The sequence below is a fragment of the Lygodium microphyllum genome, chromosome 14, assembly GCF_053477565.2.
Source record: "Lygodium microphyllum isolate KBCC chromosome 14, Lygodium_microphyllum_v1.1.10, whole genome shotgun sequence".
NCBI classification, from domain to species: Eukaryota; Viridiplantae; Streptophyta; class Polypodiopsida; order Schizaeales; family Lygodiaceae; genus Lygodium; species Lygodium microphyllum.
The window spans coordinates 75,219,358-75,247,145 of NC_141148.1; the positions used below are offsets into that span (position 1 = coordinate 75,219,358).

Sequence of the window (27,788 nt, forward strand, 5' to 3'; positions counted from 1 at the left end):
TAGACCAGGAGGTCTTGCAACACGCATCAGGTTGTTAGAGAGGAGCTGAGCTGAGGAGAAGGGAGATTGACGCAGTGATATCTCAAGAGTGACTTGGTCCCTCGATACAAGAGCCAGTAGAGCCTGGCAAGATATGGACCACTAGATTTTCACCGGCAGGTATCCCCCTACAGGTGACAAGTAGAGTGGGCAATGCCCCCTACGGGACCTTCTTCACTGTGCAAGAGGGGGGCGTTTGGTCCTTGACAAAGGGCAGCAGGATGAGAAGATCGTTGTCCTTCCTTGGAGGAGGATTCATGTGGTTGGTATTTAGGGAAAGACCTAGCGTCTGGACCCTTACGTGTTCTGGGAGGAGTTTCGGTAGTGGCACCTCTCGATATGGGAGAGCAAGCCACTTAATTAGCTGGAGTGGGACCCTGGAGAGCAGCTATGGCTGCCACTGCGGTCGCCAAGAAGCCATTGAGGTTTCTCGAGTACACAGCCAGAATTGGCAGACATGTACTGATGCAAGACAACATGAACTGGGAACCCTCCTATAGCAGATACTGGGCAGAGCACAGTATCACGGATGCCTTCCGTCGCACTTTCTGGCACCGCCTATGGGATAGCTAGAGGCCGAGAAGGGTATCGTACTTCCTATGGATTTCGACACATGGAGGTCTTGCGGTGGGGAGTTGGCTATCCCAAATGCAGCAGGATGGAGGGTGTAAACGCTACCCACATCAGCTTCTAGAAACTCCAAAGCACTACCTTTGGTCATGCAAGGCCACAAGCTCGTGTGGAGAGGAGCATGCCGCATTCTCTGCCGTCTGGCACCCAGTCTTAGATGCATCTCGTGGGGAGCTTTCTGCTAGCAGACAGTCAGCTAGGGCCGTCACCTTTTGTATGAGGCCAGGATGCAGAACACAATTTTCATCATTGAGGCTAGGTCTTGCACAGTGGTTGGCTTGGAGGCTTTACCTAGCCGCCAAGTACTAGAGCCCACAACAAACCATTCTGAGATATGGAAGATCGAAGGGAGTCTTACTGGATGGCACATCTGGAAGACACGTTGTCAAGAGGTTTCAGCGGGGAGAACCTTTCAGTACAGGCAACTTTAGCAAAGCTCTGGACTTCCATCATCCACTCCCTCCGCGGCCGGTGGAACCAAGTGCATGGCGAGTCTCGAACTCAGCAGGAGCTCCCTTTTCACTTCCTACACACCTAGGGTGGCCCGGACCTATTCTTCATGATGCGGGCAGGCAACCCCAGATGGTGATACACCCCCCCTACATGGCTTCTTGCCCCCATCCCCCCCAAACCACCTTGAGAGACTTATATACATGATGTATTTGTGACTTTGCATCAACTCCAACTAGTCTGTTGAGCATGAGCACTCTGTTGTAATCAGTTTTTTGAGTAATATAATCGGCCACATTTTACTTGCAAAAAAAAAAGCATCTAGAATGTGTGATTAGGTTGCCTTGTGTGTTAAGATATATAACTTTGGACTAACTTATGGTCATGGTTTACCTATCACCTCCCCTCAAACGCAGCACATGGCGGTTCACTACCATTTTACTAGAGAACAAGTTGAGCTAGGCACCATTTGCCTAGAGTTCGTACCGTCCAACAACAATTTTGCAAATATTTTGACCAAGGCGATCAACTGGCTGGTTCTATAATATCTTCTACTGCAAATCGACTTGCGTACACCCTCCTCTACTTCTTCAAATTGGTGGGAAAAGGGTGCTTCCCTCTTACTTCTCCTTCCAATTTGAGAGGAGACATTTTCCTTTTCTTGATAGTGACAGTGATAATGTTTACAGCTTTTCACCTTCAAACATTTATTTATTTTGTATTGTATATTATGGACATTTGTAACTTCATCCACACTATCAAGATGACATGATTGTAAAAGGACGCTTGGACAAGTGAACAATTCCTCTACAAGGCCATAGTCCAAGTGGCACCGTTGTATCGCATTTTGCTGCAGCATGAATATTTGCATTCCTCTCTGCCTTACCCCATACATCAACATTTTGTTCATGTAAGCATGCATCTATACGCATTTATCCCTTTTCGATGACCCTTGGAGTGGTCGACTCTAGATCCACCATAATCGTGGCATTACACACGGCAATCTCCGAAGATACTCTTTCTCTATGCTTGCATGTTGGCTTTGCTTGTCTTGCCTACTTACCTATCTTGTCTTTCTCTCCACATATTCGCCATACCATTGGCGCACGCGCATACATACACACACTCTTAGGAATCCCTAGACACTTATCCTAGTAGTGTGCGGGATTGTTTTGCTTATTGTATGAAGATAGTGGAGCCATCCATCCTTATATTCCTATACTTCAAGGCACAATGACTCAATGGGACGAAAACTAATTCAAAACCCTCACTTAATGCTAGATCTTTTGAAAAAATCACACCAACAGTTCTCAACAAAAAAAAAAAATCCCCCCCACACACATACAACACAAACAAAAGAAACAAATCAAAAAGTCCATTGCTGATTTCATCCGCCTTTGCAAGACTTGATAGACCCTTGGACAGCTAGCACGCACCCTTGATCTAATGCCTTGGCCTCTCTAGGGTGATCGCTTGGGCTCCCTTGATAAGATACCCATTGCCTCTGTAGTCTTGGTAGGTCACTGGGTAGCCAACATGCACCCTTTGCCCAATGCCCTAGCTGCTTTAGGGTGGGATGCCCTGGGGTCAAAGAAAATATGGATCAAGGGCTTATTTCTCATCTCTCAATTTTGGGCCTGAGAGGGGGTGTTGCCCTTAATATGCATTAGTCTAACTTAAATAGCTCGTAAATATACTTAATTAATGAAAAAAACCTCCTTTTTTTAAAAAAACACAATCCTAGAGAGTTACTATGTCCCACATGCAAAACCCTAATTTGGGAGCCCCAAACTTTCTATAAATAAACATGCAACCCACCACTCTCCCTCAATCTTATTTTTGCACCTTCCAGAAGCCATAACTCTGCTGCCCACACTTCCTTCACAGAGGACGTCACAGTCAGAGCTTCCACCAACCACCTGCTACCATCTAGCGCCTGGTTCCAGTCTTCCTCACGTGTTTGCAGTTGTTTCTTATAGTTGGGTACTATCACCTACAATTGGCAACTGTCGCCATTAACTAATTGATATCGCCATCGGCCATCATCTTCTCTCTCCTCTAAATGTTGCGTTTTGGTTTTCTGGCTGCCACCTGCCATTTTCTCACCACTGTCTACTACGTTTGCACCCAATAGCTATTGTGTAAATTTTCTCTCTCCTCGGGTACCTGCGTTTTTAGTCTTTCTCTCTCTTGCATTGCTGTCTACATCAAATCCAATCTTCCTTGGCTGTATTTACTAGTATTCGCTACTCCAAGTCTATCTTTACTGCAATTCAGGATCCGTTCAAAGTAGGGCACACTCTACGGCTCATAACCTCTACCTTCATCCCAAAGATATAAGAGTTCGAGGTTCATTATTCACTGCATAGTGTGTTTGTTGCATGAGCACTGTATATTCATTATTCATTTACTTTATTATTCATTGTGTTCACTGTCTCTAAGCTATCCTAACCCTAACCCTAACTATGTTCTGTGTTTTTGTCATACGATTGATTTCATATTTTCTGTATTTAGATCATTCATTCACACATCCCCCCTTTGAATCCCCTGCTGCAAGAGAGAGTGAATCTAAAAACTCGTGGATAACAAACTCTAGGACTCTCAAACCTAGGGTATCTAGGGTGTCAAAGAGCTCCCAGAGGTGGCCTCTCAAACCTAAGTAGTCAAGGGTGGAGAAAGTTTTTGCTTGTGCAAAACCAAGGGTGAGCAATAGTCGATGTCTCTCAATGGAGTGATCTGTGGAGTCGAGGTAATGGTAGGTATCGAATAGTCAATGTCTCTCGAAGGAGCGGACTGTTGAGGAGACGATATCTAACAATCACTGTATCTTGGTGGAGTGGACTGAAAAACTGCAGGTTGTCAAGGTGGCATTCCTGAAACCCTAGAAAAAATGAGAAACAACCTTCATAGCGCATTGCAGTAGTTACGAGGAGGTCCTCGTGCCCAAAGATCCTCCTTTTGCTCTAGAGGACTCGATGCATATCGGATATGTCTTATTGCCTTGAGCATAAATCTAATAGCCAATGTAGAATAAACTCTGTGGCCCAAAAGGGAGATGTGGCACAACGAGTGCTAGGGTGCAAACACATATACTCCAATGGTGTAGGGAGTACAGGTACAAATAGGCAAGCATCAATGGGAGGTCCAATGACACTGAAAGAGAAGCACCTAGTGATCTATCCATCTACCTATAGAGGAGTCATAACATCGGAGTATCAACCTGTAAAGGGAGGGAGGGAGAGAAAGAGAAGAGTATCTCTATCTCCTGGTGATGCAACGAAGAGGAGAAATCAATAGATGATGCCGAATCCCCAAGTTGTCTTTGCCTTCTCTGATGCAAAGGATCTTCATGGCTCACTAAGCACCTATGGCTATGAGACCGTGTCAAAAATGATTAATAAAAGAAGGCTTTGATACGATGTCAAAAAATGACAAAGAGACCAGAGAGAGAGTCATGTGTGCGATAAGAAACACAGAGTGTGTATGGCAAACATTGATAGAGAAGACAAACTCAAAAACACAAGAACACGATGATGATGCACTGAATCACACTATAAGAATAAAAGTTGATGTAGCAGAGCCGAAGCTCAAAAGATGATTGCATTGTCCTATCTGAATCAAGTGAAAACACTTGTGGAAATCTACATAGTGAAAAAAGCGGAATGTAGTCCTTCGGACAGTGGGCTATCAAAGTAATCACTGAAAGATGAAGATGAAACTAGCCTTCCTCCTCAAATAGGGTCGTAAATAACCTGATTTAGCACTAATTACAACAAGCATAAAATTCACATAAACTGAAAATGCACACTTTATCACTTTAATCTTGGACATTTGACACCTTGTTGGCCGCAAAATTGGCACCCCTTGTGGTGTTTATTTATCCTACATTGCAAATGGAAGGAGTACAACTAAGATCCTTTGATCTCCTCCGCTAATCCGAATGCCACTTGTTGTCAAAACTGACCAGTAAGCCTCCAAATCAATTTGCCTCTTGATTTGCCTAGGGATTGGTCTTCATCCTTCTCCTTGAAATGCAAATTTAGCCCAAAATCTGATATTGGCTAGCTGGCCTCTTGAATCTCCCTAAATTGCTCAATTTCAGCTCTTACAACGGAGATTGACTCAAATCTCTTTCTCTGATGGCTCAAAGTGCTGGAAAATGCTAAGATAACTTGACAAATGACTAGGGGATGAGATAGAATGTTGTAGAGAGAGAGATTTCAAAGTTTTCATCGCGAGAAATGTTGAAAATTTGTTGTTGCCCTACTCAAACAGCCACAGAAGTTATCATCTACAGCTTAGGACCACCAGAAAGACTACTGCTCTCTCTTATATGTTGTCACTTGCACCAAAAGGATCCTAAACTACTGTCACCTAATCCTGGAGAACTCCAAATTGTTATCATATACTGTAGGACTGATCCCTAGTGGTTGTAAATCATCAACATCCTCTCTTTGCTCTCTTAATAGCCTTCTCCTCTCTCAAAATGGCTAGAATAGACTTTCACCAACCCCTAAAAACGTTTTTCCCACTTTTATGAGCAAAATTTGCCACGTGGCAACCTTCTAATCCCATTTTCCGACATTATCTGGCTTATAAATTAGTTTTTAAAATATTAATTCTAAGAATTAATTTAATAATTCTTCTAGTACTCAAAAATTTAATTTCACCACCCAATAATTAAATTGGCTAGGCCAATTTGTCTTCCGAGTATCCATAAGAAGTTATTGACCCTTAGATTGGCATTAATTAATTAATTAATGTCTAGTCTCTAATGTCACCACTAATATTAGTGGCCAATAGAATGGTCTAGGCCAAAATTTGACATCAAGTATCACCTAGTACTTATCAGGCATAACTTATTACAACTGTTGCCTTTGACACCCCCACTGCATCCTTGGAATCTTTGGCCTATTACCATGAAATAACTACCATGTGCATCACATGTACTAAACAACCTTGCACGTTTAATTAATAACTTAATCAAACGTTATCAAAAAGATTGGAGCCTCTTAAAATTTCACATCCCCGTGACAAAAGAACCATTGTTAAGAAAGTGAACCGAGATCCTCTAATGCTATCAAAGATGAGGAAGATGATCGCTAGCTACCGAGGGAGCATAGTGGAGTGCTCAAATGCTTGGAAGATAGCTTGGGCAGCAGACACAAATCCCAAAAGGCCAAAATACCAAAAGCGAAAACTCTAGGAGCCTAGATGTTGACGCCAGTAGAGCGGGAGGTTGCCAGATGTAGAGGCGATGCTTGATGATGGCAAACACAGAATGTGAAAAACTCCTGTGTGCAAAACACAAGGTGGATGATGACGCTAGCTCATGAAGACTAATGCCAGTATGGAAAGTTGACGCCTAATGCCCCTGATCAGCAAACTCAAGTTGCAGAAGTGTCCAAGTGCCGCGAAGTACCAATGATGTGGTCAGGAACAAGAAACACCTCCAAGGTACCGGATGCAAGATACAAATTACGCCTGATGGGTGGACACTATCGCCAAATGCAGAAGACTAGCACCAAATGATGGGGAAGATGTCACCAGCAATGGAAAAAGGTTGCCAGCTATGAAAGAAGATTGCCAGCTGCAGAAGACCTCCAACTACAGATCCGATGATAAGAATAGGGCACCTAATGGAGAAGAGGAAGTGTAACCACGAACTACAATACCCTCCAATAGAGATATAGGTCGTAGTGGAGTGGAGAGAGAAGAGTGTCACAATGATGAAAGAAGATGGGCGAAGAATGAATAAAGTGACAACCTATTTATAGGTATGAGCTATCTAGGGTGGTGCACCATTGAGTGGGCACCCACTGAAAAAGTGACCAAATGTGGACACCAACCCTTTTTGGGGCTATCAATGTGAAACCCTAAATGAAGTGTGTAAACTAAAGAGGTGATTTCTCAAGGGAGTAAGAAAGGGGAGGGAGCGCATCTTAGAGCCTACATGCTTAGATGTTAGAAATTGTATTCTAAGTTTCATACTCAAAACCAAAAGCTTTTTAATTTCCAAGTTTTAAGAGAGAGAGAGAGAGAGAGAGAGAGAGAAAGAAAGAAAGAAAGAAAGTTATATTAACGTCTTCTAAAGACCAAAACTGGCCTATGAGACAAACTATGATACAACTGATGAGGTCCAGCTATCCAAAATAAAAGTGCTGAATGAAAAGCTAAAAACTGGAAACTGAAAATACGGTGCTGTGAGTGTGATAAGTGTCGTGTATGTGTATGTGCGTATGTAGCTCTGGTACTCCAGATAATGGCTACAAAAGGGGAACAAATGTCGGCTGTGATAGGGGAACAACTGTCGGCTGTGATAAAGTGGTGCGATGTGTATATGTAACAGATGCAGGGAGATATACTATCCTGGGATGTAGTAGCAGTCGTCGAAGTCGCTAATAGCAGGTGATCCCTCCTGGATGCAGGATGTGGTACATCGGCGGTGGAGAAAGAGCAAACTGGAGATCTGAGATCCAATGTGTTGGGTGTCGTCGGATCTCAGACTGCTATCGATGTAGATCAAGAATCCTCCGGATCTCCTGTCGGTGTGGCTGTGGGGTCCGAAACCCACGGATCCTCGTGCGGCATCGGATACGCTGGTCCTCAGCCTGCTGTAGTGTGAGCCCGGAGGTCTGGCTGGAGGCTGCTACAGTAGCTCTCACTCTGTCTGTCTGAAAGAACTGTGTAATAGTCGTCTGGGTGGGCCCCTCTCTGACTGGGACCCGCTGTGTGCTCTGCTCTCTGATGTGCCATGCCTCTCCCAGAAAACGGCCAAATGATCTCTAATCCATATCAGTCATACATCCCTGAAGTGAGCTGCTCAATGTGTATCTAGATCTCAACTCTGAGTATGCCGGGCATCTAAGAACAAAATGCTCCTCACTCTCCACCTCTGATCTACAAAGGGGGTATATCCTCTCCTCCCGCGGGATGCCACTGGCTCTGCCACTCTCAATCATAAGCTGATGTGATGATACCCTGAGCTGTCCAATAAGAACTCTCAATCGATGTGGCATATAGATCTGCATATATCTCAGAATCTCTATGAATCCCTGCTCTGATATCCTCAAGAACTGTATATAACATTGGCCTTTTAGAGAGAGTATATTAACGTCTCTAAAAGGCCAATGTGGTCTATGAGACCAAAGCAATACATACAATGATGGTGTGTTTCTCATCTGGAACGAGAAAAGATGAAAAACATGCCTATAAGACTGAAAAAAATGAAATAGTGTCCTTTAAAAGGGAAACACGTCAATGATCTAAAAGTGAGAGTAGAAAAAGGAAAACTCTCCATCAATGATATGTCTATCCTCTAAGGAGGTGTATCTCTGCATGGCTGAGGCGTCTCGGCATCTGTCTCGTGTAGCGCTCAATGATGGCTTTAATTTGTCTGTGGTGTGGATATCTAGGCCTTCGTCCGGGTGGACGTGGGCGCCTAGACCGGCTAAGTGCTACTGCTTTATCCAAAGGGACACCTATAAAAGATGAGGTCCAATGATGATGTACTCCTGTAGGCTGTGTGGCAGTAGTAGTGGTATCTGCCATACTTTGTCGTGTATCAGTGAAAAAGTCAGTGACTGCTCTCTGTCTACGTGAGCCGAGCTGTGGGGGCTTCCTACTCTGTAGAATTGTTGCTCTGCGCCTCTGGAGCTCCAAGAGGAAGAATCCCAAGCATCTCTGATCCTCAAACTGCATGATCCGTCTCAGGGGTCCAAAACCCTCTCGAAACAGACAGTGGTATCTACCTCGTATATCATAATATACAGTGCATCGGCAAATGTAGTGTTCCTCTGTCTCTGGCTCTCTATCGCATAGTGGGCATATGGGTTCTTTTGTCTGTATATCCTCCCATCTGCCTGTCTCAATCCTCAGCTGGTGGGATGAGGTGTGGATCTGACCAATAACTGTGCGTAGTCCATGAGGCAGCTGTGTGTCCATGTAATTGGGTCGGGTGATAAAACCATCCTCAGATACCTGAAGGAAGTGGGTCTGGTAGTGTGACATCCTCGTGCCATGGCGGGAGGGGGGTCGGATCCATGTCTTCTCCGTATCTAACTTCAGTATGTCTGCTTTGATAACATGGTTTAGCTCTGATCGGCTTAGGTCAAGTGTAGGGCAATCCAGGCTATAGTCAAACGGGGGTAGTCTGTCAATCTGCAGCCCATGTAGACTCATCCATGTACTCATCTGAGCATACCAACAATGTCTGTCACCATCTACTGCTAGTTGTCTAGAAAAGGCCAAGGCTAGCCGTGGGTATCTATCTTGGGGGAGCTCCCATAGTCTATGTATGAAAGTCACTGCCTGGACCAAGGCCTCAGCCACCATGGGTGATGCTCCCAACTCAGCTCTGATAATCTCATGTGGGGTCGAGCTCTTCGCTCGTATCATACGTGAGATCATCATGACCAATGGTCTTTCCAGATGCTCCCACCTGTCATAGTATTCCTTCTCTGGTCCATCCTGGTCTCCCAAAGGCTGTCTCCTCATGTGAAAGAGACTCGGACCCCAAATAGCTGCCCCATATAGGAGTGTGGGTGTAACCAGGGTGTCAAAAAACCAGAGAGAGAGAGAGAGAGAGAGAAGAAGAAGAAGAAAGTTTGGAACGGGGGGGGGGGGGGGGGGGGGGGGGGCGGGGGCGCGGCTGCATGCTGCATTTGTTGTGTGGGGATCTGTTTTAGCCATTCTTAACATAACGACTGATCAAGGCTGTTATCATGGTAGACAGAAACAATCGCAATTTGCCACAATCTTCTAAAAGTTAGAACAGATAGTGCACATGTGGACTAGTTTATGCCTTGAAGCCTTGTCAACTCAAAGAATAAAAACAATAATATTAAAAGAATAGAAATGATAACATTGAAAACCTTTGATATGAAACATTAAATATAAAGAACGAAACACATTAAATGTTAATCCTTAAGTTAGCCACTTTTTTTTCAAAAACCGTTTTGAGCACATGGGGAAATGAGTGAACCCGAAACATTTCCCCAAGCCAAAATGCCACGTGGCAGCAGGGAAATGTTTTGGCTGGAGAACATTTTGGCATTCTTCAGTCCTCCCAAGAGATGTTTCAACGTATTTCCTGCTTCTATCTAACCAACATGCTACTCTATTTGCGGCCTGTCATCACCATTCGTGTGATGCTTCCAAGAAGACAGCTCCTTCATGTCATCACCACTCATGTAGTGCTTTCAAGGAGACATAGATCCTTTCTACACAAAAGCCACCTGCTTCTACTATACACATCCGTCAAGCCATATTGGCCAAGGTTGATGAGTTTTAGGAGAGTGACACAAAGGCCCAAGAGCAGCCAAACACATATTGTCCAATGCTTTGACATTGTAAGCTTCACCATGAATATTACAAGCTACAGCTCTCTGCAAACTCTCTCTACTCATACTAATTGTGCAACCAAAAATAATTTTTTTGAAATAGTGGAGGAAATACTTGAGAAACATTGAAGGAATCGCAATTAAGAAGGAAAAAAGGGCCCAATTCAAACTTGTATGGCTTTGAAATAAAAATAACACCTGCACCACACTGCCTGAACTTCCAGCTGCTTCAGGCAAGTATACAGTTTGAATGGAGTCTATCACAACAGCCCGAGGACGAAGTTGATTGATAACATCTAGAATGACCTGCACAAAAGAAAAGACACTGCAATTCAGACTTGTAAGTTACAGTAGCATTTTCAGCTAAAAATTTTGATGTTAAACACAGGCATCAGTACACACTAGTCAAAATTGAAGATAATCAAAAGTTATCAACACTAATGCTCTCACAATGAAGTAATAAGAGTTTAGCTTCATCAGAAGTGTGTGATCTGGAGAGTTAGCCAACATATAAGGAGCAAACATTACTATGAAGACGCAAAGAGCCACTCTGTATGTAAAAGGCTCCCAATAACAAGTTCTCTATCTTAACATTCCTGTAGTAGATTTGTTGAAATTCTAGATCAAACCTCAATAGAGCTTGATCATCTCTTATCCATCAAGTTTGACGTTCTTGAGTAACATGTCAATGCAACTAGGTGAGTTTGATACCATAACTGTAAAATCTAGAAGAGATTGAGATATGGATAAAATCCAAAACAGAGAAATAAGCAGAGTTAAAAAACATGAGACCCACAAGAATAGCATATCCTATGACATTGCCGAGGGCTGGGTTGTGAGTCAAAAATCTCAACCCTACAAAATCTAGAGTATAACCCAGGTTAGGCTAGTACTGTTTACATGTCATCATCAAGCTAATCACAAGTTGCTAGAAGGAACCTTGTGGAGAAGAATTTCGGGTTACACCTACAGGCTACAGCGAGAGCAATAAATGTGATGCATAAGACTTGATACAGTCAAATAACACCGTTGCATCAATGGAGAATCCAGATTCTTCAATCAATGGAGATCCCACATTTGCAATCAGGCACTTTTGGCTTGAACTTCTAGATAACAGCTAGCTTACGGGCAGGTCATGTGTGTCTAATAGGTTTCAAAACACTATCTAGGCAATTTTGGGTCATATTGTTATTGCTGAATGCCATGCACAAGGATTATAATTGAATTTGATCACCATAAGGTCCAGAGAGATGACGTGTACACTAGACAAGAATTCCACCCAAAAAAAAAAACACTAGGTCACATTTAATGGTTCACTTGGTCTGAACAAGAGCCTAGAGAGAGCTGGCAAATGAATTGCATGAAAAGCTACAAAAAACAAAATGGTTGCATAACCAAAAGAAACATGTACAACCATGAAATCCTTTGTCAGGACTGAAATAAGTGAAAGCTACTTTGAACACCAACTGTATAGATGGATTTCTGTGCTGCAATCAAGAAGACCAACAATGAAAGCAATTTTCAACATAAGCACGCATGGGTTACCAAAGGATGCTGGCATAATCACCTACAAAGATTACCATATTTCATATAAACAAGCATGATGCAGTGCATACACAAGAATAAAATCCAACAAATGAAGCAATTTCCAACATAAGCAGCCATGGTTTACCAAAGCATGTGTGACATAATCAACTACAAATATTACCATATTTCAGAGAAACAAACATTATGCAGCACATACACAGTAATAAAATCCATTTTGCAAGCATCTAATAAAATATGAAGTTACCAATGAAAGAAGAGATTGGATATATGTTCAAACCATCAGTGTGTTGGGGCAAAGTGAACCTCAAGATCAGTAGCTGAAAATAGAAACAGCTCATGTGCAGTGACTTGAAGTCGATCAGCTCTTGTACTAATTTGTTGTTCACTCTGGCACAAAAAATAAGTATAAATAAGCTTCATGTAATCAAAGATATTAGATCAGGCTGAAACAAAGATGATTGTCGATGTCATTCGAATCAGGTTTGTACACCATTCACACCCAACAAGGATACACTGTAACATCTTCTGGTTTGTTATTCTTTAAGTTACTATGAACTCCGACCTTTAAAACCAGGAAACTTGCCATATCCGCAAAATCCCAAAATAGAATACTTCCATTACTGTGCAGTCTCAGTCATCTGATGTATTCACATCCTTGAAAAGTGCATCTGGAGTCCAAAATTTGAATTCCAGTCAATGGATCTAATTCTAATAAATGAAGCACTACTAAAGAGTTATCAAAAAATGTGGTGCCAGGAGGAATTTCAGTCGTACTTATTGGAACCTCCCAAGTGAAACTGTTCCCATCTTTGTTTCAAAGCAGGCATGTGGGATCCAAGTTTGGGAAAATTTTTGAGCAAGAAAAGGCACACAGGATCAAAGACTTTATGGGTATTTTCTGAATTTCTGCAAAACTTTGATGCAATGCCACAAGACTAGCTTCTACAAAGATTACACACCCTTGGGATACCATCAGAGATGATATCAGCAGTTTCTGCAAAGACTTTGGTACAGTGAGACAGTACCCCCTTCTATGGAGATGACAAGAGGGGTTCATTGCACAACAGAGAGAATCAGCAACTGAATCGAATTCTTTAGTGGAGATATACAGGATTGTGGGAGTGAAGCAGGGCTGCCCATTCTCCCCGACACTTTTTGGCCTATACATGGATAAGATTGATGCGCCTTACAATAGAGGAGATGGTAGTGGTGCATCCCTCTCATGACTATTGGATACTTTACTGCTCTATGCTCATGACATCAATCTTGATCTTTGAATCATAAGTGGGATTACAGCACACATGGATGCCTTAGATAATTTTTACACACAAAGCACCATGAACCTTGGGAGACCAAGGTCATAACATCATCATGATATTTGACTAACCTTGAAAAAACCAAAACCATAGATTACACACATCCACAAATTACAGAAACAGGGGACAGCCGGGATGGGTCCCTGTGGATGCCGTAATTCCATCCTAGACAGATGCAGGAAGGGAGGATGTGTAACATCTGGATGGGACACCCTGACAGCAGCGGAAGAATCTCAGGATGGCACGTATTTGTCCCAGACAGACAGTTAGGAATTACAGCCATGCAAACCAGGGTCACATTTTACTTTCTCTTTGCCTGGCAATCCTCATCTTTTGCTGCCTGTTTGGTGTGCATTTTAGCCGCTGTCATGCTACTTTGCTCATCACCATTGCTGCCCATTAAAAGCACCTTGCCAGTCATTGACATTATCCGTAATCCTCCAGCCGTCTTTCACCCTATTCACTGCAATAACAGCCTGTTATTCAGCACTTTCTCACTGTGCTTTACCTCTTCATCACAAGTCATGCAATCCTCCATTTGCCCTGTGCATTGTGTTGCAGACAGTTAGACAACCAGATGATTGATCATGGTGGAACGACCTCAATGTAGAACAACTAGGAAGAGAAGGATGATCATGCCTACCAACTTCACAGATCCGCCCATATAACCAAATGAGCAGGCAAACAACTCATTCATCTTCTTTTACTGTTGTCTTCCACTCAATGCATTCATTTCCTTTTACTCAATAGCAGGAATGTGCATACATTACGTGAGTTAACATTTATGCATAGCATATTAATTGATTGATACTTTAGCTAACACTCCTCATCTTTCCCTCTTCTTCAGCTGACCACAAGGTCTTCTCAGCAGGCAACCAGGTCTTGAGTGCTTCTACAGCCTTCATTCATGAGGAACACATTGCCCTGCTATCATTGATCTTTGCTCAGACTGGTGACCTGTTTTCAGCCTGTAGTGACCCATCCACTGCCATCCAGCCTTGCATTTTGAGCAGTTATAGCAGCTGCCCTGCTGCCCTTTGATCTCCAGCACTGTCTGCAAGTCTGTGTTTTCTGGTTGTAAGTTTCCAGCCTCCTGGTGACATCTACAGCAGCTGATTTCTTCTTCATGGACAACTGCCCAACGTCGCTCAAGACTCAAGTCTCCTACTGTTGTGGATTATACCTGCACATCTGTGTTTTACAGGGCAGGCCTGCTTCCTCAGCTAGCACCTGCATCACAATCAGCATGCCCTTTCCAGCAGCTGCACACCCTCCAGCCCCTGCCCAGAGTGCTGACCTCATCTCTGCTCCTGCTGACATCTGTCTATGCTGCAGGTCACTCTACATTGCTGCCATCGTCATCAGAGCAGCTCCTCTTCATCATCGACTGCTCCTGAGGACTGTGTTCTACTCCCTCTACTGATGTACATCATCTGATGTCTTCTCTAACATCCCCTTGCCCAGAGAACTGTGTTTTGCTCCCTCCACAAAGCATTACTTCACAAGTGCTGCTGCCTGATCAGCCAAGACAGTGCAGTCATCTCAGAGCCCTTGTCAGGTTGTCCACTTGACTCTGCTCACCTCAATACCTGTCTTAGAGACGCAGAACCCTGAGGGTCTCTTAGTCCATTGTATCAACATTCAGTATGATTCCTTCATTTATTTTCTGTGTTTCCAAGTTCTTTGTCACAATGTTTGTTGTACACACTCTATGTTCCTCCCCGCAAACCCTACCATTTCTCAAAATGGTATCAGAGTAGAGGTGTTTAGAGAGCTAAAGATCCTCTTTGTTAATGAAGGCACATAAAGGTTGCAGGATGTGGCAACACTCTCAGATTGCAGATTCTTCTTCATACTGCCACGTCATTCAAGAGATACCATTTCTCCGTCCCATCCTCCCACAAGTTTGGCACACTACTGCCACGGCTTCTCCAAAAGCAGAAGCACAAGCCACTAGTTGCATCTACAGCGAAGGTGTATATGCGTCTACCCCCAAGCACTCCTTGTGCCACCCCAACATTCTGGGCAATAGACTTCATTCTCCATCGACTATCAAAGTTCTATTCCCAAGGCCATAAGCTGCATATGGCGCACACTAAGTCCTTGCAAGTAAAAGGAGGCTCTAAGACCTTACGCAGCAATAAGCCCTTGGAGACCACCACAATGAGCTATGGAGGTTTCCCCCACCTACTTTCAGCTTCCACGACCCTAACCTTCATAGTCATCTCCATTGGGAGACAATGGCCATTCACCACCACCTTTTGCTCCACAATCTACTCAATCAAAAGAAAAAGGTTGTTGTCCAGCACCACTAGTTCCACAACAGCCGCATATTCCCACTCTCTAGTTTGACTCTACAAACACCGACACTAACAAATGCATCATGGATGATCTCCTCAATGCCCTTGCCTATCTTACTAAGTGAATCCACACTATTCCTCCCTCTCGTCCCTCGTCTACTCAAGTTTAGGGAGGACACCTCTAACAACTATCGGACCATTATTCCACCATAGCCTCAAGTACCTTATTTGGCACTACTGATAATCATTCCTTCTTCATCAAACACAATAGAGGCCGTGATTCATGAGTTTTCAAATTCCCTATCACTTTCAAGGGAGATCCAAAGCGAAGGGTATCTTCTTTCTTCAATTTCAGAGGGGTTCATGCTTCACAAACCTTAGCAAAGAGCCTTGGCCTACTTCTCTACTATGTTGAACACCAACACCCAAGATCTACAAGTTTTCCCCACACCGAAGCCTTGGATGTTTCAGCCATGCCTGGGAGGATGCATCTTCACCATTTTACTAGCATGGATAAGGAGCTATTGCCCTCTACCCCAAGATTAAGTTTTGGGTGACATCAACTTTCGCCTTGTCTTCTGCTCTTCCGTACAAGTTTTCTCTCAAGTGGAGTTATTTCCTTTCTTGCATTACAGGTGTTACACTCATCATCAACTACCCATACCACATAACTATCCTTATTTGGGGATCCCATTGTGTTGATACTTGCCATACATTTAAAAGTTGTATGCAAGTGGAGAGTGTGAAGAAATACCCTAACACAGAGACACAAATAACACCGTACAACAAAGGACAGACTGATAGAAGAAGACAATTACGGTTAAGGTAACTCGGACATAATGAACACAGAGAACGAATGAAATGACATGATTATTGAATATACAATGCTCATGCAGCAAATACACTATGTAGTGAATGAATACTATACCTCGAACTCTTGTATCTCAAGGATCAAGGAAGGGGTAATGAGCTAGAGAGTGTGTCATACTCTGAACTCCCCCAATCACAACAAGGCAGCCTCTGGATGTCGAACACCAACAAACGCAATCAGGGAAGGCTGGATCTGATGCAAACAGCAGTGCAAGAGAGAGAAACTAAAAATGCAGGTCAAGAGAGAGAAAGACTAAAAACGTAGGTGAGGAGAAAAAAAGACTAAAAATGCAGACTGCAGGAGAGAGAAAACAACAAACACAAGCTACTAGAGAGAGAAAAAAGCAAATGCAGGCTGCAGGAGAGAGAAATACTAAAAACGCATGTGAGGAGAGAGAAATACTAGAAACGCAGCCTGCAGGAGAGAGAAAGACTATAAGCGCAAGAAAAACTAGTAGCAGCAGTCAACATGCTGAAATCGGCTCCAAACAATGCGTGATAAGCTGGAAACATGTGCCAAACAATTGTAGACAGGACAGCGATGCCCAACTTGGACCGCAATGTCCTCTGCATCCGGGCTGTGGGCAGCAAGCTAAAATACTTGAAATCTGCAAAAACGAGATTAGGGCTGAATGGAAGGCAGCATGACTATTTATAGAAAGTTTGGGCCCTCCCAAGTGGGTTTGTGCTTATGGGATACAGACACTCTCCACGAACGCATTTCTTTTTAAATAAACAAGGTTTCTTCCATAATTAAGCATATTTTGGGGCTATTGAAGTGAAGCTAATGCATTTTTAGCTCAACAAAGAGTGTCTCTCTCTCCTCTTAGGACACCTTTTTGGGCTAAGAGGGAGTGTTGAGCAACCAGAGTCATCACATGCGTGAACATTTAATTGTATCTCATTAGTTTATGTCTGCGTTAGCAACTACGAAAAGGTATTATTGTATTTATTGACATTTATTGTACATGGTAGGCATTGATCCTCACTTCTATTCATTCCTCTTCAAATCAATGTGCATATTCTTCAATCTTTCCCTCTTCTTTAGCTAAGCACAAGGTCTTTTCAACAAACAATCGTGTCTAGAGCGCTTCTACAACGTGCATGTGATCGGGAACACATCATCCGTGCACAAAGAGGAGAAGTCGATGAAGAGGTATACATAATTGATAAACCAAGATCTGAAAGTATAATGGAGAAGAGAAAATCCTCCTCCCACCAAGTCGATGTCGATGCTGGAAAAAGAGCAAAAATCCACCCTACTAACACAATGCCGCAAAAGAAGGACCTATAGCAATGTTGTCATGCAAGCATTGGAGCATCGGTAGATTGATTGCCTTCGTAAAGAGATCGTTAAGATTCTATGCAAATGGGACAAACTAGAGCCGAGTAGTACCCAACTCAGCCTAATCTCTAGAGAAGTGGAAGTGCACCCCCACATGCTTCATCTTAGGGACATAACTGGGTTCCCTACAATCGTAGCTTTGGTTGTTGATGAAGATAGGAATCGAGCAATCAAGAAGATAATGCATCTCAGTGAGGAGGGACCAAAGGTGGATGACCTCACAAGTGGCTTCATAGAGAGCTCTATACTCTACTTCCATTGAAGTAGCCACAACAGTGGACTGCGTACAGTTGGAACAAGAAACAAAAGTGCATCCAAAAGAACATATAAAAACTTTGGGACTTTCGCGTATCCCAGTCTCCAACCCACTCTAAATTTGTGAATCCCTACAAACCCACTCTGGAACTGAAATGCAAACCATACATTTAAGTATCATTGAGATTCTCGAGACTTACAAAGCACTACACCTATGAGATGCACGAACTGCATTGAAATACTGTGAAAGAACAGATTTTCAAAATGCAAGGCCAGGTAAAGAATTTGTGACCCAAAGCACCCTGCCCACTAGTTGTGAGAAAGAAGTCTCATCATAGGGTACAGCATCAAGATCCTTGGTTGGTTTTAGAGTCGGATCCAATGGAGCGGCCACATAGCACCATTAGCAAAGTACTCATTAACCAACTACAAGGCATCCTTTTGCTATGATGCAAAAATACCATCTGAATGCTGGACAACCTCAATGCCTAGAAAGTAAATAACTAACCGGGGTCAGTGATCTCAAAAATAGAGGAGAGTTGTGCCTTAATGAAATGCATGTAAACCCAGAATGATCAAGTCATCCACATAAAGCACAATGCAACAAATTGTAACCAGCATTCCTTCTTGGCAAGGGTGATTAATGACCTGATTTATCACAAATTACAACAAGCATCAGATAGACACAGCTGAAAATACAAAAATTACTAATCACTCTCAGACAACTGACATCCGACTAGCCCCAACAATTAATGCCCCTTGCGGTATTCCTTCGACTTGTATTGCACTAAATTGAAGTACACTTAGATATGGGCTGATCTCCTTCAATCTTCAATACAATTTCATAAATGACCAACACTTTTTGGAATCAATTTGCCTTGTCAGAGTCCAACAATCCAAGCACAATTGGGTCTTCAATCTGTTGCATTCAAGCCACAGAAAATGGAGAATGGGCTCACCCCTCAAATCAGCTGTAAACCCTTTGCCTTAAGCTGATACTCAGAGTACGATGCTTCATTAATTGCACATGGATCCCAAGGTGGCTGAGAAAACCCTGATTATTGCTGCCACAGATTAGGGTTCCAGCAGCAATTTCTTCAATCGTCTTTCACCTAATGCTGGAACTAGCTGAGAATCACTGAGGCATTATTCATAGATGAGAGAGGAGGGTAAGGAGAGAGAAATTCTCCAATTTCTGTGAAGAGAAAGTGCTCAAATCTGCCGCTGCCCTGCTGAAAATGGCAAATTAAGTGCGGCCTACCATCCACAAGAGCCCCACGTGCAGTTGCCTGCCCCTCTAGGCCCTAAATCTGCTGTCACTTGCCTCCTATGGCTTCTTGATCAGCTGGCAGCAGCTCTCTAGCAATCTCCAATGATTGGGCTAATCACAAATGGCTAGGAAATGCTGCAGCAGCTCTCTTTTTTTTTCGTAAAAGGTAATTGTATTAATTACGAAAAAAAGGTACAAGTTTACATGATTATGAGATACACGATGGCTCTAAGCCATCGTGTGTAAATCTCTCTCTCTCTCTAAAGTACTAAACGACAAAAGAGTTACAAAAAATCATGGCAAAGACGCAGAGGAAATTGCCATATGCCAGGGAAGTAAGTCCTCCCGAGGGAGGAAGTTAGAGTGCCGAATGAGATCTATCTGCCAATGCAAGAGGCCTTTAAGCCTAGCAATATGTCCCTGAACATTATAGGCTGAATCAAAAAGAAAAGCATTCCGAATGGTCCAATTGTGCCAACAGCCCCAGTATCTAAGAAAGTGAAACAAGATCTTCATATGCGACTGAGCCGATGTGGGGTATTTGGGCCGCGCAAAAACCCAGTCAAAAGGACTTAGCGAGAAACCAACCACTGCTCGCCAAACTGCCGACAAGAGTGACCAGATTTTCTTAGCAAGAGGGCAAGAAATAAATCAATGACGGGCCGATTCCACACTAGTGGTTCAAAAGAAACAATTGCCGTTGGAGATTCGACGCTTGGAAAGGGCTGAAGCAAGAGGAAGACCACCGATCATCACCATCACCCTCCAAAGAAAGACCTTGCATTTGAAAGGTGTCTTGTTCAACCAGCCCTCCATCACAGTTACCTTCCACCATGACTGAGATTTACACAATCCCCATACAGTATTAGCTTTAGTAACCAGCCATTGATGATCTTTAATCAGAAGATGATACATCTGGTTAGCTGAGGCCTTTTCCAAATTCAGGCGGCCTGCAAGGTCCCAGTCTTGCCAGGGACGATCCGAAGCAAGGGCAGGAAAGGGTTGTCTGCTCTGGAGCACCATCAAAAGCTGTCCCCATAAATCACGGTATCCACGAGGGATCTTGAAAAGCCTTCTGGCTGTACGAAACGATATCAACACATTGCGACTAGCAAGGGTGGCATCTGCCACTGAAGTCAAGCCCAAACGTGCCATACGGTTAAATTTTGGTCTGAGCTCATGTTTGCCTTCCCAAGAAAGTAATCGCGAGGCTGCCAACAATTCCCGTTGAAAAGAGTTAGTAGCTAAGCGGTCCTCCGTTGGATGCCATTAAGCCTTCTGAAGAACCAATTTCCAGGAACATACCAAGTGAGCAAGCAGGGATGATGAAGGAGTAGAAAACTGAGAGTCTGCATTAAGAACATGCCACCAGGAGCTCCGAATTTGAGTATTACAATGCACAAGCCCGTGATTCTCAAGAAAATAACGGGCTATCAAGACCCATGGGTGATGATCCAAGCACATGGCACGAAAAAGAGACCAACGGAGTGCCAGCATATAAGTTTCGGCATCCAAAATAGACCCACCATCCATGCGTTTGGGGATACATGCATGCGACCAAGAGATCCATGAAATACCTGCATGTAAGGAGTCCTCCTTCCATAACATGAAACGAATGCACTGAGTAAGAGCATTCAATGTAGTAGTAGTCCAAGGCAGCAATGGCAAGAAATATGTGAGCATTGGCAACATAATTGTCTGAGCCACTTTGAGGCGAACATGGAAAGGCCAAGCCTGTGACTTCCAATGAAGAAACTTAGCTGTCAGTTTCTGTGAAATCCACTCTAGTAGTTGCTTCGGCCGAACATCAACACCCAAAGGGTACCCAAGATGCCTGACAATGGAACCACGGGGAACGACCATTCCCTGCCAGTCCAATGACTGCAAATCTGACTCCGTGCAACTGAGAATGGCTGATTTCAAAGCATTGATATGAAGACCAGAAGCATGACCAAAGAGAGTCCAAACATCTAATGCTTTGCGAAGATTATCCTTATCCGCACGCAAATTCATAAAGCTGTCATCAGCCAAGGATTGACTAATGAAGTGCTATCCAAAACGAAGAGACAATCCAGCCAACTGAGTAGAAGCTGCCATATGAGATAACCTCGAAAGAACCGGATGAGTCGCAAGGGCCAAAAAGAGAGGACTCAAAGGGCAACCCTGTCTCACAGAGCGTGCAAGGACAAAAGGCTCGGTAACACCACCATTCAGCATAGCTCGCGAAGAACACCGCAACACTAATGGTGTAGATCAGACGAGCCATCGGAGTACCAAAGCCCATAGTAGACATAAGGTCTGTAATGAAGGACCAGTCTAAATAATCAAAAGCCTTTTCCAGGTCCAATTGAATCAATACCACCTCCTGACTAGAGTGCCTTGCATAGTCAATAGCCAGTTGCACATTCAAGACATTATGCACAATGTTTCAGCCCTTAATGAAACCATATTGAAGAGGATGTACAATGGCAGGAAGATGCTTATGGAGACTATTCGCCATTACTTTGGAAAAGATTTTATACATAGAACCCATCAAAGAAATTGGTCGCCAATGTTTCAACATAGACGGCGAAGGAACTTTTGGAAGTAGTTTGATAAGTCCTTCTTTCCATGAGGAAGGCATGAACCCCATTTCCCAAACCTGCTGAAACATAGCCGTCAATGGTTTCACCAGACTGGTAGCAAAAACCTCAAAGAATTCATTGGTGAGACCATCCCAACCGGGACTTTTATCCTTCGGCAAGTGTAACAAAATATCCATAACCTCCGCCTCACAAATATATGTCTCCAAAGTAGTTTGCATGTCATGTGGAACCTGATTACGGACCAAATCATAGAAAACTGAGCAAGCATGAGTAGTTTGGTCAGAAGGTGAAGGAATAGAACCAAGAAGGTCTAGAAAATAATTCCTACACATGTTCACAATAGTCTGAGGATCAGTGACCATTTGACCTTCTGCATCCTGGAGTCTAGTCATATTCTCTCGAGCGGAAGATGCATGAAGAGCACGAAAGAACTTATGAGTCCAATTTGGCCTGTTGATAAGATTTCAACTGAAACTCTTTAAGAAGATCAGCCAAACGCATAGCCAATGGCAACAGAAATACATCATCTGGAGTCTCCACCAGTAGAGAACAAACCAAAACCAGTAATTCCTCCGCTGCAAGTCAACGCCGCCGACAAAGAGAGACATGATGGATCCCATACTGCCGTACAACCCGCTGCACATTAGAGAGCAATCGTTCAAAAGAAGCATTGCCCTCAGAAGGGAAGTCCAATAAAAATCTATCAATCAATTGCTGCATATAACCCTGAAAGATTGAATGCTTCAAATAAGACGAGTTGAAACGCAAAGGGAGTCTATCCAGAAATTGCTTAAAAGGTACAATGGGTTGTGTAAGTATCTCAAGCTGTAAAGGAAAATGGTCCGACAAGGCGTATTGCTGCAACACTTTCATTTCCAGCATCTCAGGAAGAAAAGCATCATCCTGCATGATGTAAATACGGTCCAACCGCGACCATGTAGATGTATACTGTGCAGAATGAAAAGTAAACCCTATAGAAGAAGGGTGTAGCCATGACCATAGATATTGCTTAAGTACGGCAAGAGCAAACGCATTCCACACACGGCTTTCCGGAGTATCCATCACCGAATGCTCTGATGTGGATTGCGAAGGATCGACACACATATTAAAACCCCCCATCAAGAAACTCCGTCTGCCAAGTGACAAGGAGGTCTGCAAAGTATTCCAAAGATCCCGGCGGGATAAAGGGTCATTTGGAGCATAGAGCCCAAGTAACCATAAGATCTCCTTCAAATAAAGCTTCAATCACCACAGAACGACCACGTACATCATTTTTTATAAAAACAGGTTGATATTTCTCATGTACAATCATAAGCACACCAGAATAATGCATGGCATGGGTCCATGCATAAAACAAGCGAAAGCCATGGCAATCCACAACTTTTCCTGCTTCGTCGTGGCTCTTGTGCTCAACAGCACACAAGACATCCCACTAATTCTCATGCAATAAACTCCACATGGCATGCTGCTTATTGCGAGAACAAATGCCTCGCACATTCCACGTGGCTATCTTCATGTATATTCAAAAAGAATATCAGGAACGAGGCAACGCTTGCCTCGATTTAACCTTTTCTGCTAGAATCAATGACTCCCTCATCCAAAAAATCAGCCAGCACGGCAAAAGAGTTCCGACGGGTAGATTTAGAGGTAGACGGTGTATCCACTGACTTGGGGATGGAACGGGGATAACGCCGATCCCATGGGGTAATCACATTACCTCTAGCATCAAAAGCCAACTTAGCACGTGGGCCCTTCGGACCATCCGTATATACTTTCCTAATGGGTTGATTGCGAGGAACAGAAGAAACCATAGCATGAGAAGGGTGCTCTGACGACAACATGTCTTTCCTGCGCATATAAGTACGCAAGGAAGCTTGTGAAGCATTACGCACAATATCCACCATGCCAGCATCAAACCTTTTACCTTTTTGGGCACGTACATCTACCCAATCATTGTCACGGGAATCCAAGCCCGAAATATGTTGTTTGCCTTTATCCAAAACTTTAGGGGACTGGGTCGCATAAAGCATCAAGCACCATATCTTCCCTGGGAGGCAAAACATGCTCAGCATTTGAAGTCGGTTGCTTTGCTGGACATTCGGCCATAAAATGCCCCCATTTTTCACACGAAAAACAATGGCCTGCAAAGTTACCCCATTTCAGACGAAAGTGCAAAGGATGCATGCCAGAGCAATTAAGGCGTAACCAAGCAGGCCTTTTCCGAGCAGTGTCCCATAACATACATAAACGGTTACGATTCGTGGCCCTTAGGCTCGAGGGGACCAAAACAGTGCCCACAACGACCATGGCATCCTTTAACAGTGGCCAATAGACAGCCGGACAGTTTTCCACCTCAACCCACACCGGGCATTCATGTTGAAGCAAGCGCTGAAAATCTGCCATTGGGCGCCATGGCACAACATGGACCAAACGGCGATCAAAGAACAATGGCAGTTTAGTTAGTAGATCGACACGATGCTTCTCGGATTTCAACAACACCTCATAAAAGCCTCGGGACCCAACAAAAATCTCTTCAACACACTCCCCTTGTAGTAGACTTTGCAACCACTGGCAAATATAAGAAAGCACTGGAATCCTACCAGTGAAGAAGAGTATAACAGCACGTTCATAAAACACTGAGAATGAGCGCAAGACATTTTTCGGGTCCACAGTGGCTTCCAGAACATCTTCAGTTCTAGAGTCAAAAAACGCTTCATGATTATGTTGAACATAATCGCCAAGCAGAGTGTTGGCAAACTCCAACAAATGCTCCCAATCAACATCCCGAGAATCCACAGAATCAGAAGCAACCTGCGCATAAGAACATTCCTGATGATCCATTGTCCCTTCCCAAGTATGCTTGGTGCGTTTACCCTCAGGCTGGAAGTCAGGACTAGGGGGCATCTCCTCCATACAAGGAACCATATCCTTTGGTTCCTCTGTATACGAATCCGGACCAAGGGCTGCCACCGTTTGGTCGAGAAAGGCCATATCCAAACCAGCCATATTGTATCACCACTTGTGCAGGTCGGATGATGAGCCAGGAGCTCACGGAAGACAGAAACAGCACAGGCCTCTCTCTCTTTTTTTTTTTCGTAAAAGGTAATTGTATTAATTACGAAAAAAAGTACAAGATAACTTGATTACAAGATACATGACGCCAATCCAGGCCATCATGTGAAAAGGGGCTAAGTGCTACAAGTTACAAGTTATGGCAAGGGGGCAGATGAAATTGCCATAAGCCAGGGACGGAAGTCCTCCCTAGAGAGCAAATCAGAATGCCGGAGAAGATCCAACTGCCAATACAAAAGGCCCTTAAGCCTCGCAATATGTCGCTGAACATTATAGGCGGAGTCAAAAAGAAAAGCATTCCTAATGGTCCAGTTATGCCAACAGCCCCAATAACGAAGAAAATGATACATGAGTTTCATATGTGGCTGTGCAGGAGTGGGGTATTTGGGCTGGCCGAAAACCCAATCAAAGGGGCGCAGGGTGAATCCAACCGCTCCTTGCCAAATAGCCGACAAAAAGAACCAGACTTTTTTTGCGACGGGGCAAGAAATAAATCTGTGGCGGGCTGATTCCACAGCAGTGGTGCAAAAGAAACAGCTGCCATTGGAGATTCGTCGCTTGGAAAGAGCCGACGCAAGCGGAAGACCACCAATCATCACTCTCCAAAGAAAGACTTTACATTTGAAGGGGGTCTTGTTCAACCAGCCCTCCATCACAGTGGCCCTCCACCAGGACCGGGATTTTCGTAAGCCCCATACAGCATTGGCTTTAGTAACTAACCATTGTTGATCTTTGATCAGAATATGATAAACTTGATTAGCAGAAGCTTTGCTTAAAGGCAGCCGGCCTTGTAGGTCCCAATCTTGCCAGGGGTGATCTGAAGCAAGGGCAGGAAAGCGTTGTCTGCTCTGGAGCATCCGCAAAAGCTGTTCCCATAAAGGCCTATATCCCCGCGGGATCCTGTAAAGCCTCCTGGCTGTACGAAAAGATATAAGCACATTGCGACTAGCAAGGGTGGCATCCGCGACCGAAGACAAGCCCAAACGAGCCATCCGGTTGAATTGTGGTCTAAGCTCATTTTTGCCTTCCCATGCAAGTAAACGCGAGACTGCCAATAATTCCAATTGAAAAGAATTCGTAGCCAAGCGATCCTCCGCTGGATACCACTGAGCCTTTAGAAGGACCCGTTTCCAGGAACATACCAAATGATTAAGCAGCGACGAAGAAGAACTAGAGAACCTCGAATCAGCATTAAGAACATGCCACCAAGAAGTCCGGATTTGGGTATTGCCATGTAGAAGCCCATGGCTCTCAAGGAAATAACGGGCTATATCGACCCATGGATGATGATCCGAGCACATGGCGCGGAAGAGAGACCAACGGAGTGCCTGCATGTGAGTTTGGGCATCTAAAATAGCTCCGCCACCCATGCGTTTGGGGGTGCAGGCATGCGACCAAGAAATCCAGGAAATACCTGCATGCAATGAGTCCTTCTTCCATAGCATGAAGCGAAGAGACTGAGTAAGAGTATTGAGAGTCGTAGTAGTCCAGGGCAACAATGGCAAAAAATATGTCAGCATTGGCAACATAATTGTCTGGGCCACTTTGAGACGAATATGGAAGGGCCAGGCTTGAGATTTCCAATACATAAACTTAGCCACCATTTTCTGGGAAATCCACTGCAGAAGCTGCTTTGGTGGAACGTCGACACCCAAAGGGTACCCAAGGTGCCTGACAATGGAGCCACGAGGAACAACCAGACCCTGCCAGTCCAAGGACTGCAAATCCGACTCTGTGCAGCTGAGAATGGCTGATTTGAGCGCATTGATGCGAAGGCCGGAGGCTTTACCAAAGATGCCCCAAACATCCAATGCGCGCTTGAGGTTGTCCTTGTCGGCACGCAAAATCATAAAAGTATCATCCGCCAGGGATTGGCTAATGAAGTGCTGTCCTGAAGGAAGCGACAGACCGGCCAACTGAGAAGAGGCTACCATATGGGATAATATGGAAAGAACTGGATGTGTCGCGAGGGCAAAGAATAGCGGGCTCAAAGGGCATCCTTGTCTGAGAGAGCGGGCAAGTACAAATGGCTCAGTAACACCTCCATTCAGCATGACTCGCGAAGACGCCGCAGCGCTAATGGTGTAGATTAGACGAGACATCCGGGGACCAAAGCCCATAGCCGATATAAGTTCAGCGACGAAAGACCAATCCAGATAGTCAAAAGCCTTTTCCAGGTCCAGTTGAATCAGTACTACCTCCTGGTTAGAATGCCTTGCATAATCAATAGCTAGTTGAGCATTCAATACATTGTGCAGAATATTTCGGCCCTTAATGAAACCATACTGCAAAGGATGCACAATGGCCGGGAGATGCTTATGAAGCCGATTCGCCATTATTTTGGAAAAGATTTTGTACATTGTACCCATCAAGGAAATGGGGCGCCACTGTGTCAACCTAGATGGCGAAGGAACTTTTGGAAGCAGTTTAATAAGGCCTTCTTTCCATGAGGAAGGCATGATCCCGGTTTGCCACACCTGCTGAAACAAAGCATGCAATGGTTTCGCCAGTTGGGAAGCAAAAGCTTCAAAGAACTCATTGGTGAGACCATCCCAACCCGGGCTTTTATCCTTGGGCAAATGTAACAAAACATCCATAACCTCTGCCTCACAAATATCGTACTCCATAATAGCTTGCATGTCCTGCGGTAGCTGATTGCGGACCAGGTCATAAAAACCCGAACGGGCCCGAGTGATTTGATCTGAAGGTGGAGAAGTGGTGCCGAGAAGGTCACGGAAATAATTCCTGCACATATGCACAATAGTCT

General features: G+C 44.0%; 1 protein-coding gene across 1 annotated transcript in view; it reads right to left on the bottom strand.

Annotated features, from left to right (window-relative positions):
• LOC148025738 (DNA repair protein RadA-like protein) overlaps positions 1-27,788 on the bottom strand; it is a 216,311-nt gene that overhangs the window by 123,538 nt on the left and 64,985 nt on the right. Inside the window, exons 5-6 of the mRNA XM_087692964.1 lie at positions 12,312-12,395; positions 10,659-10,766 (exon numbers count right to left, since the gene is read on the bottom strand). Coding sequence (XP_087549090.1) covers positions 10,659-10,766; positions 12,312-12,395 — 192 coding nt within the window. The remainder of the gene's footprint in view (positions 1-10,658; positions 10,767-12,311; positions 12,396-27,788) is intronic.